The following is a 9,931-nucleotide window of genomic DNA, read 5'->3' as shown; positions in this document are numbered from 1 at the left end:
AGCCCAGGCAGCTGAAAAACCCGGGTCACACATTCCCAGGGCCCTGGCTTTGCCTTGCTGTTCACAAAGGCCTCTTTTTGGCACCAGGCTGGAAGGAGAGATCAAAGGCAGGGAGCTGTGGGTCTTGGCCCCGCTGGAGACAGAGCCCACCTGTCACGCAGCAAAGCACAAATGGGCCTCCATAAACCCCAGAGGTGTGATGCTGCCCTCAAGGAGCTGCCTGCCAGATCTGGGGCCCCATGTGACTCAGCAGCTGCGTGGGCCCTGTTCCAGAGGGGGAAGACCCCATGGCGTTGGCTCTACCAACCCTCAAGAAATGGAGTTCCTGGTGCATCATTTTGGGGGCTCCTCCTTCCCACTGGAAGCCAGGGGAGCTGGGCGTGCAGGGGCAGTGAACGATGAGGGCAGTGACACTAGTGCTACTGCTCCAGGCAGAGGTGCTAGGACACTGCTTGGGGGAGCTTGCAGCAGCGTGGGGTGCAGACAGGTCACTGGAGGGGAATTGGACTCCACCTGGCTCTCCAGGCGGTGCAGCCCTGCTTGACCCACAAAGGCTGCCTCTTCCCTGACCACACACTCATAGCTGCTGGGCATGAGTAGGGTGCACAGAGGCTTTCCCTCCCATGGCACAAGGGTAATGACATGTGGAGCCCACTGGATGAGGAAGGGAGACCCTGCATCTGGGGTCAAGGCAGGCAGCCCTAGAGCCAGAGGGCCCCTGGTGCATGTCCTCCTAGCCCAGGCCTGCGGCCAAGTGAGTGATCCTGGGAATTAGCCCTGAAGGCAGCAGAGCCCCTATGGAGCTGCCGCTCTACTGAGCCTTGGGCCAGCAGGGCTGGATGGGTGAGAACAGGGCAAGAGACCACTGCTAATAGATTGGTCAAGCAGTTCAACCCTTGGTCTTACACTTCAAGAGGCCTTAGTGCATGGTTTGGCCTTAGCTTCATCTTCCAATGGGATGGACAAGAGTCATTGCACTGACTGATTTGGTCTGGGCTCTGGTAGGCTCCTTGGAGCTTTTTTTGACCCTCAACTTTAGTTCTTCATTGATTGCAACATGCAGTTCAGTCTCAGCGTGCTCCTGCAACTGGTTACAATGAGCTTTTCAACCCATGCCTGTTCTTCCATCAGCTGTGTTGAATGGCTCGCCCCATTTTTCTCTCCTCCAATTTGACTATAGCAGGCAGGTTGTCTCTAGCTGTCTCCAGCGCTTCAGAGCAAGGGCTGCTGGCTGGGTGCAGGGAGACTCAGTCCTGTCCCTTTAATTCTCTCCTCTTGTTATCAGCACCAGCTCACCCAGGCATGCTGCCCTCCTCTCCCTGCCTGCAGCTGGTATCCTGCTTCCCAGCACCCTCCTTTGAAAATCCCAGCACCAGATGCTGCCCTTCAAAGCATCCTGTCTCAAGGTTTCTCCTGTCCAGAGGGGCCTAAGAACTGTAGGGAGTCCCCCCGGGTGCAGGGTGAACCCAGGGGCCCACGGGTACTCAACCCAGTAGCAGGACTTGAAAGAGACCCTGGAAAGTCCCTGTAGTGATTCAGTGGCAGCCTAGGGCTCAGCCTTCTCTACCCTGGAGCTGCCAGTCCCAGCAGGTGCAGCCAGTCAGTGGGTTGCTCTGGGGTGTTGCTGGAGGACAGCCAGTGCTTCAGGGCAGGAGCCTGCAATGGATCCAGGACAGCCAGCCACAGGTGCAGCTGCTTGTGCTCAAGGACTGGAAATGGCTCCAAACCAGCCTCCTTCCTCCGTGCGTTTATGCCCACCTTACAGGCCTGGCTCAGCTGGATGCTCATAGCACTGACCCCGGCGCTCTCCCAGCAGGTCCCATGGCGCAGACCGGCGAGGCTGTCAGTGACAATAGGCAATATTTCAGCTCTCACTCTGCACCCCTCACCATGGCCCTGGATGCTTACAGCTACGTGGCCATGCTGGGGCCCCAAAGTCACATCCTCTTAGCATGTTGCATGCGAGGCCCTGTGTGCAGCACGGGCTGAAGGCAGAAACAGGAGTGTGGATCCAGCCCGCTGGTCAAGGGGTTCTGCAGTGGCAGGGTAAGGAGTCACAGTGCACGGGTGTGATCCTGCACGCCTGTGGTTATTGCTAAGGCAACCACATTTGGATGCTCAAGTCCTTCCAACGTTGCACACACAGGCACAAGCAGGGCTGGGCCCCCTGTAAGGCCCAGGCTGGAGCTTCCCGTCATATGGTTACAGATGGGATGGCAGGGGAGCCCCTGTCCTCACTCACCGCCAGGGCTCTGTTTGCCTTCCATCAAGAGCAGCCAGCATCAAAGTGCCCCCAATGAAAACAGATGTCGGCTGCTCGGGGCTGTGGAGCCGGGAGGGGGAAGGGGCGCTGCCCAGCAGGACACTCCACCCCAGCCCAGTCCAGCAGCTTTTGCAACACAAACTGCCTGTTTGTGTAGCTGACCATTATAAACAGGGTCCCAGGCACCGTCCAGGGAACCGTCCGTCATCACCGCTGCTTTCCAGCTGTCCCTCCAAGGTGGGCATGGGGCAGAGGGAAGGGGCGGGGGGGAAAGTGCGGCAAAGGGACAGGACAACAGCCATAAGCAAAGCTGGTTGGAGAGGCGAGGGCTGGCCTGGGACAGTGACAATCAGCATGGGCTGTGGAGGAGGGTTTCTCTCCCTGGGGGCAGGCATGGGTTGTGGGTGCGACTACAGAGGTGTGCAGGTTAGGAGGGTGGAGACATCCCCATCTGTTGCCTCTTTCCCTCTCTGGGATCAGCTGCTGGAGGACAAGATGCAGAAAGTGGTCATGTGTCCAGCTGTCCAGGAGGGCGCATCTTGGGAGATGCTGGTCCAGACCCACCGCCCTGCTCAGGAGAGACCTGGAGGCACCTGAGAAGGGGCTGGTGGAGACTGCCTCTTCCTGCTGGGATGTGGGAGGGATAGCGGGGCCGGGGGAGTCGCTGCTCAAGGCTGCTGTTTGTGTGGATCTGGGCACGTGCGACTCTTCTTGGACGTGTGCAGGGCAGGGAGAGGAGGGCAGTGTGCCTGGGTGAGCTGGTGCTGATAACGACGGGAGGAAATTAAAGGGACAGCACTGAGTCTCCCCGCGCCCAGCCGGCAGACTGAACCCAGCCCTTGCACTGAAGCGAGCCAGAGACAACCTGCCTGCTATAGTCAAACTGGAGGAGAGAAAAACGGGGCAAGCCATTCAACACAGCCGACGGAGAAACGGGCCCGGGCTGAAAAACTCATTGCAACGAGTTGCAGCAGCGCGCTGAGACTGAACTGTGTGTTGCAATCAATGAAGGACTAAAGTCAAGGGGGCGCATGCCAGAGGCATGACTGGGTACAAGGGCCCATCCTGCACCCGGGGCCTTGTGCACTGCCCTGTACTTCCAAGGCAGGTGTGCACCTCGCAGAAGCCAGGGGCAGGGTGGCGGGGTGGGTGCTCACAGGCAGCTGCTTGGGTCTTGTTGCGTGTGTCCCCAGCCAACTGTCCCCCTCCCAGGAGGATGGGAAAGGCAGTAAAGCCCTGAGGTATTGTCTCATAGCAGTCATCATCAGTCCTGAGTATTGCAGTGCCCTTTATGGACATTAGGGGATGACTTTCTCTGCAGGGCAGAGCAGCAGCATCATGGAGGGTCTGTCGGGAGAAGCTGAGGCTCAGCCTGATGAGTGAGTCAGGAATAGCACCCAGGCATTCGGACTCCAGCCCGCCGCCCCAACAGCAAAGGCAGAGCCAGGCAAAAAGCCCAGGTGTTTTGCCTCCCCCAGCCCTCCCCTAAGTCTTAGCACCCAGGTCCCTTTCCCCAGATTCAACCCCAAAAATACTGTTTCCCTGGGGAGCTGAAGAGACGGGAGGATGCATGCAGCCAGCTCCGCCATGCTCCCTGTCCTTCGGGGTGCCTGCCTGGGCCATTTGCCCCTGTGCTTGTCTGAGTCCATCCCCAGGCAGGCGACGGGCGCATCAGAGAGGGCAGCGGGGAGCAGATCCCCGATAAGCTGCTGCCAGTCACTTCCCCAGGTGACAGGAGCGCCTCTTCCCAAAGCAATCAGAGCGCGAGACAAAGCCTTCCCAGAAGGGAGAAGGAAGCCGCAGGGCTCCTGCTCCACACATCCCCAAGGCACACACAAGCCCAGGGAAGATCAACACGGGTGTTTATTGGAAGCTGCAGTTTTGTGGTTTGGGGCCCTGTCCTGTGGGGGGAGGTGAGAAAGCACCAGGTGAGGGGGAATGTGGGTCGTTAGCGCCAAGTTGCTCGTTCTCCCAAAACTAACAGCTCACGCTGGGGCTCAGCATGCCCCACTCAGCCCTGCTCGGGCTCGCAGCCCTGGAGAAGCTCGCACCCCACAGTAGCCCTTTCCCACTAGGGCTCAAGGGGGAGGATTCCCACCCTACAGACAGAGCTGCCCCCCATCGTACAGCTGGGGAAACTGAGGCACGGAGCAGGGATGTGCCTTATTCTTTCTATCACAGTGTCACCTAGCAGCCCCAAGCCCGGCCTGCTGTGCTGTGCTGCGCACATGGGAAGATCCAGCCCTGCCCCAAAGTGCTCTGAATCCAGTGTCAAGCAGAGGCTTGGCGCTAGTGTCCTCGGGAAGGAAGGATGCAGTCACCGGCTTTTGGCTAAGTGTGGCTTGCTTTGCCCTGTGTCAGCCACGGCTGCAGCATTACAGGTGGGAAGGAGCCTCCAGGGTCATGCAGCCGAGATGGCATCTGGCCTCTGCTTGGAGCCCTCCTACAAAGGAGATGCCACCTCCCTGGGCAGCCTGTTTCATGGCTCTTGGGTTCCCAGATCCAGCCACCCCAGGGGCTGCAGCTCGGCAGAGCACAGCACTGCTCTGCAGCAATTTGGGACCTACTAAGGGGCACTATTTGGCTATCTCCCTGAGGTATTTATAAGGCACTTATCACCTTAGTCTCCAAGTGCCAAAGCAAATGGACCGTGGAGAGATGCAAGCCCTTCATCTCCTGATGCGAGGGCAGATACCCGATCCATTAGGCCACATGTTCGCACTGCATTATGAGGGGCATTTTATGCCTTCCTCTGAAGTAGCTGTTGCTGACCCCCGTGGGGGACCGAAAGGCGAAGGTGTGGGGCTGTTAGTATGGGAAGGGCTGCATCCTGCATTGGGGGGTGGCTGTGCTAAAGCCTGGGTTGCACCTCTGATGTTTCCAGAGGGGGGAGCAGGCCCTGAATGAGAAAAGCCCTCATGCCTTTCCTTAAATAGCTCTTGTGCTTCCTTGCCTGGCAAGGCTGGCTCTGTCCAGAGCACTTGCTCAGTCCGGGAGGGTGCAGGGTCTGGTCTGGTCTGGGTGGGGGGCAGGCCTGGGATTGCAAAGGGTATGCTCGATGATCAGAAAGAAGAGTTGAGGAGGACTGTGCCAGAGAAGTCAGGCGCACTTTATGCTATGGGCGCTGCCACTGTGCCGTAGCTGCAGTGCCATCACGCAAGGTAATCATGCACATCAGTGCTGTCCCTTCGTGGAGCCAGAGGGTTTGCTCCATAGCTGGAAGTCATGACAATGCATAATTAGTGTGCCAGGGGGTGCGGTAAGAACAGCAGAGGGGGCTTAACATGGACCTCAGTGCACCGCAAAACCTCTTCGGCATGTGTAGTGGCCATGAACACACGGCGATAAGCCAAGCGGGAAGGCAACGGGGTTGCCACTGCATCCGTCCTGTTGTGACGGGTGACCGAGCAGGCTGGCTCTCATGCACCCTGGCTGGAGAGGGCTGGAGTTGGGTGCCCTGAACAAATACAGAGCATTGCAAGAGCATCCTCGAGCCCAGAACAGAAGCACGGTTTGCAGACGATGGTAGCAGCTCTCGTGTGGCAGGTCAATGTCTTCCTCGTGTATCGATGAGTGATGCGAGATGAAGCACCTGAGGTTTTACAAGGAGCCAGCTGCAAAGCAACTATGACACAGGGTTCCTTACCTCTGCCCCCTCCCAGCTCTCACCACAAGACCTGCGCCTCCAGCCAAGCATAGAGCACAGAGCCCTGATACTCTCCCCTGGTCATCCAGCCTCTCTCAGTCCAACCTCTGGCAGTGAGTGCAATACCAGCCAGCAACCCTGACTCCCAGACCAGGTTGGAGCTGCCCTGCACCCCCCCGCAGTCCAGTCCTTGTGGCTGATGAGTAGCTGACCTGGGGTGCCCTATGCAAGGCTGGGGGTACACTGGAGAGACCCATGCTGGTGCAGAACCTCCTCCCTGAGCCTTTGTGACCTGCCCTGGCTTCATCTGCAGGGATTAACATCTCTGCTCAGTTGCTGTCTGAGTCCTGAATTGAGCTCCTTTCTGCTGCTCCCTGGCAGGGAGATGATGGCTTTTGCAGCTGTGAGCTCCCTCCTGAGTGTGCTAAGTTCCCAGATCAGCACCTGGGCCCAGAGCCACGAGGAGCACTTGGAGGGGAAGAGAAGCCCAGCAGCAGAGGACCCAGGTAGGAGATAGCTAGGCTTCTGCCCCCCTACTCCCTGCCTAGCACTGCCACTATTACCCCAACCACATGGCACCTGCCTGCTGTCTCAGGCCAGGGGCTAAAGGGAGTCTTAAAGGGAGAAGGGGCTGCTCCCAGGTAAGTGAACATACTTGGCTCTGGAGGGGTGAACATCCGTGGTGAGCAGCCCCTGAGTTCGCCTGGGGCGGTGATCCCAAGCAGCAGGCTGTATCGGAGCCCATCGCCCCTGAGAGACACTGCCCCAGCCCGAGCTTTTGGCCAGGCTCGTCTGCCATTACACGTGGCCATGGGAGGTCTTTACCTGTCCCATCACGAGTCCTGCTGCAGCCGGCATGCACCCCGCTGGCAAGGCAGCCTGATGCCCGCTGCGAGTGGCACCACCGCAGTGCTTGGACATGATTGCTCCTGAGGTCACCTGGCTCGGGACCATGTCGGGAGCTCCAGGCTGGCTCATCCCAGCAAGAAAGAGTGCTGACAGGCAGAGCGGCTGCACCCCACACCCTACCCCCGTGCCATGGCCTGCGAAGGCAGCACAGGGCTGCAGAGAATAGGTTGCACGTTCATCTGAACGAAGTGTGGCACCACCCTGCAGGGGCATCCACACGTGGAGCAGCTTCCCAGGCCTCCGAGCAGCCTGGGAAGGAAGGCAAAGTGACTGCTGTGCCTTCCCGCACCCATATAACCTGAGATGCTCCAAGACGTGAGCCATCAGCCACCCCCTGCACTCTCCCGCCACTCCCCACCCCCCAAACTCATCCGCAGCGCTCATGTCCTGCACCCTGAACTAAGATGCTGAGCCCTGCGTGAGTGGTTTTACAGCAGAGACCCTCAAAACCTGGCCCCATTGCCCTTCCTGACACCCCCCGGCCCCCCCCAGGGCAGGCTATGTGGTGCTGAGTGCATGTGGGGGGGGGGGTCCTAAACTATTCCCCAACTTGTAATAAGCCAGGTTGATCGCTCCAGCTAGGGTTCACACCAAGCCAGGCTGCCAGGCTGCCTCCCACCCCCCTTTCCCCTCCCTCCCAGGCTCCTGCTAGGTAAGGTTCCTCCTTCCTTCTCCAGCTGCTGAATGACTTGCAGGGAAGCAAGAAGGGAAGGTTCTGCCCTTCTCTGCACAGATCCTTCCCAAGCTCTCAGGGCCGGCCCTGGCAAAGCGCTAGCAATAAACTGCAAGACAGCCCTGCGCTCCTTCCCAGCATCTCTGCCCCTGGCAGGCAGGGGCCCTCCCGGATACGCGCGGGGAACTTTATGGGTCCTGAGGTTCTCCGGTGTCTTCTCGCCCCCAGATGGGAGCACGCTGCTTGGAGCCACCTTGTCTTGTAGGAGGAAGCTGCTACCAGGCTGCAGGAGGAATACAACCAAGGGAATAACCCCAGGAAAGGAGCCAGTTTCTGTCTTGGAAACGGGTGGGCAGGGGAGAGAGGGGGCCATGGAGGAGACCAACTTGGAGGCGATGAAGGTCCTGCCAGGATCCTTGTAGAGGGTGGCGAATAAAAAGAGAAAGGAAGGAAGAAAGCGGATGCGCTGCCCGGCTATCTCCTCCAGGCACTGTAGCAATTTTTGTTCCAGGGACTTCAGAAAATCACATGTGGTGCGAGAAGTGGTTTTTTCCTGGCACCTCTTTTTCCCGGGAGCATCAGACTAGAAGGAAGGGGACCCAGATCCTTCAGTCCCCGCTCGGAAATGGGTCAGCTTTAGAGAGACCTGGGAAGGTGTCTACAAGCGCCCATCTCTGAGGTCAATTTGAATCCAGTTGACGTATTTTTCTCTCCTTTTTTTTTTGTCTTGACGAGCAACATGCAGCACATCAGCCTCCAAAACCTTTCCATGTAAGCGCTTTTTTTCCATCCTGCTTTCCCCACAGCTAGTTTTGTTACAGTTCTTTACAACAAGGTTTAATCAGGAGGTTATTATTAGTGCCGTTAGACACAGCTATTCATTTCTGCAAAAACCAGCTAACTCCAAAATAAAACCCTGTTTTTTTTTTCTCTCTCCCTCTTTCTCTTTTGTTTCCAAATGCAGATGTTTCCAGCTCCTAATGCTTTCCTGTCAAACCCAGGTACGTTTGCAGCATACTGTCTGTTTTACAAACCCCCCCCCCAATGCAACAGCGCCTGTCACATTTTTCTAGATATACTTGCTGTCGCTTTCTTTCTTTGCTACAGCCCCAAATTGTTTAAAACCGCAGCCTGAAAGAGCATTCAGACCCAAAGCTCTTTTAGTCTTCTGGAAACTAGACTAATTGCTTTTTCCCCCCCTCCCCTATAGTGTAGTGCTTTAATCCTCAGGGCGGCATGTATGGGGAGAGGGGAGTCTGCGTGTGTTGCTTGCAAAGGGATTGTTGAATGTGCTCTCAGCCTAAGTCAAAGTTTTACCTGTGCGTGCTTTGCTAACGTGGGCAATGCCATGGCCAGAAGGTCTTTTTAAAAAGCTATTAGACAAGCTGCAGTTGTGCAAAGGGGAGGCTCAGATCCTACAAACCTTTTACGCACGTGAGCAACGTGACCTGTGGAAGTAGCGCCCCTTGGGATAGATCCTGATCTGAGACCAGCAAGAGTTGGGAGAAACTTGGGGGCTGGTGAAACGGCGCCGAATCTTGTCTGTTGTCTTTGGGGGGTGGAAATCACTCAGGTTGGTGTTGGCCAGCTGGGGACCGAAAGCTACAGGGCTGGATAACGATTGTGCGCTCTGTCAATGACATGTGTCTGTCTGGGCACGGAGGCAGCGTGCTGCTGTTGAAGGAACTGGGCCAGAGCAAAGGCACAGGTTGTGCGGTAGAGGGATCGGTTTAATGAGGATGTACTTAGGGAACTGCTTAGGGAGGGGAAATGCCCTGTGCAGAAGTAGAGAGGCTTGGGGCCAGGGGCTCATCTCCTTGCTGCCTGTCCTGTGCCGTGCGACTGCAGGGCCCAGTGCCCCGGGAATCATGCCCCAAGAGCCCCGGGGGGTGATTTGCACCACCTGTGTGTGCAGGTCACAGACTCCAGCGAGGTGCAGGGGCTGGCTCTGACTCGCCTTACACCCGCTGGGTGCCTGCTTTCCTCACTCCCTGGGGACTTCAGTGAGGCAACTCCTGATGAACAGGCACATGAGAGCAGAATCAGGCCCTTGGCCCTCCAAACCCAAAGTGAGCACAGCCACCCCCTCCCCATCCCCCCCCCAGCCCTGTTATAGATGCAGCATCCCTTTTTGTGAGCCCGATAAAAGCACCGGCTATTAAAATGCACTCTTCCACACCAGCACCCTCCCAGCCAGCCCCGAAACAAAACGGCATGAACAGGCCAGCCCCAGCTCCTTGCACACCCATCTGGGACCTTCCCAAGGTAAACGCCTCTGTGGCTTTGAGAACAGGAGGGGAGCGGAGCTGCCTTTGATGGAGAGAGGAACAACCCCCCCCCCATCGCCATCCCCTCTCCTGACCCCCCAAGGGCTGCAAAGGCAGTCATTGCAGGAAGCAAGACCCCTTTCTTCTCCCCCTGCTACCCCCTACCCCAGCAG

General features: G+C 57.6%; 1 protein-coding gene across 2 annotated transcripts in view; it reads left to right on the top strand.

The window, feature by feature from the left end:
• The first annotated feature begins 7,512 nt into the window (after window positions 1-7,512).
• Window positions 7,513-9,931, top strand: part of FGF17 (fibroblast growth factor 17) — an 11,852-nt gene continuing 9,433 nt past the window's right edge. For both annotated transcript variants that reach the window (XM_019546127.1, XM_019546126.1), the window contains exons 1-2: window positions 7,513-8,262; window positions 8,456-8,492. In XM_019546127.1, coding sequence (XP_019401672.1) covers window positions 8,231-8,262; window positions 8,456-8,492 — 69 coding nt within the window. In that variant the 5' untranslated portion in view covers window positions 7,513-8,230. The remainder of the gene's footprint in view (window positions 8,263-8,455; window positions 8,493-9,931) is intronic.

Source organism: Crocodylus porosus, unplaced genomic scaffold, assembly GCF_001723895.1.
Source record: "Crocodylus porosus isolate Cpor-Errol unplaced genomic scaffold, CroPor_comp1, whole genome shotgun sequence".
Classification (NCBI taxonomy): domain Eukaryota; kingdom Metazoa; phylum Chordata; order Crocodylia; family Crocodylidae; genus Crocodylus; species Crocodylus porosus.
Note: the sequence above shows the minus strand (reverse complement) of the source record. Positions and strands in the feature narration are given on the sequence as shown.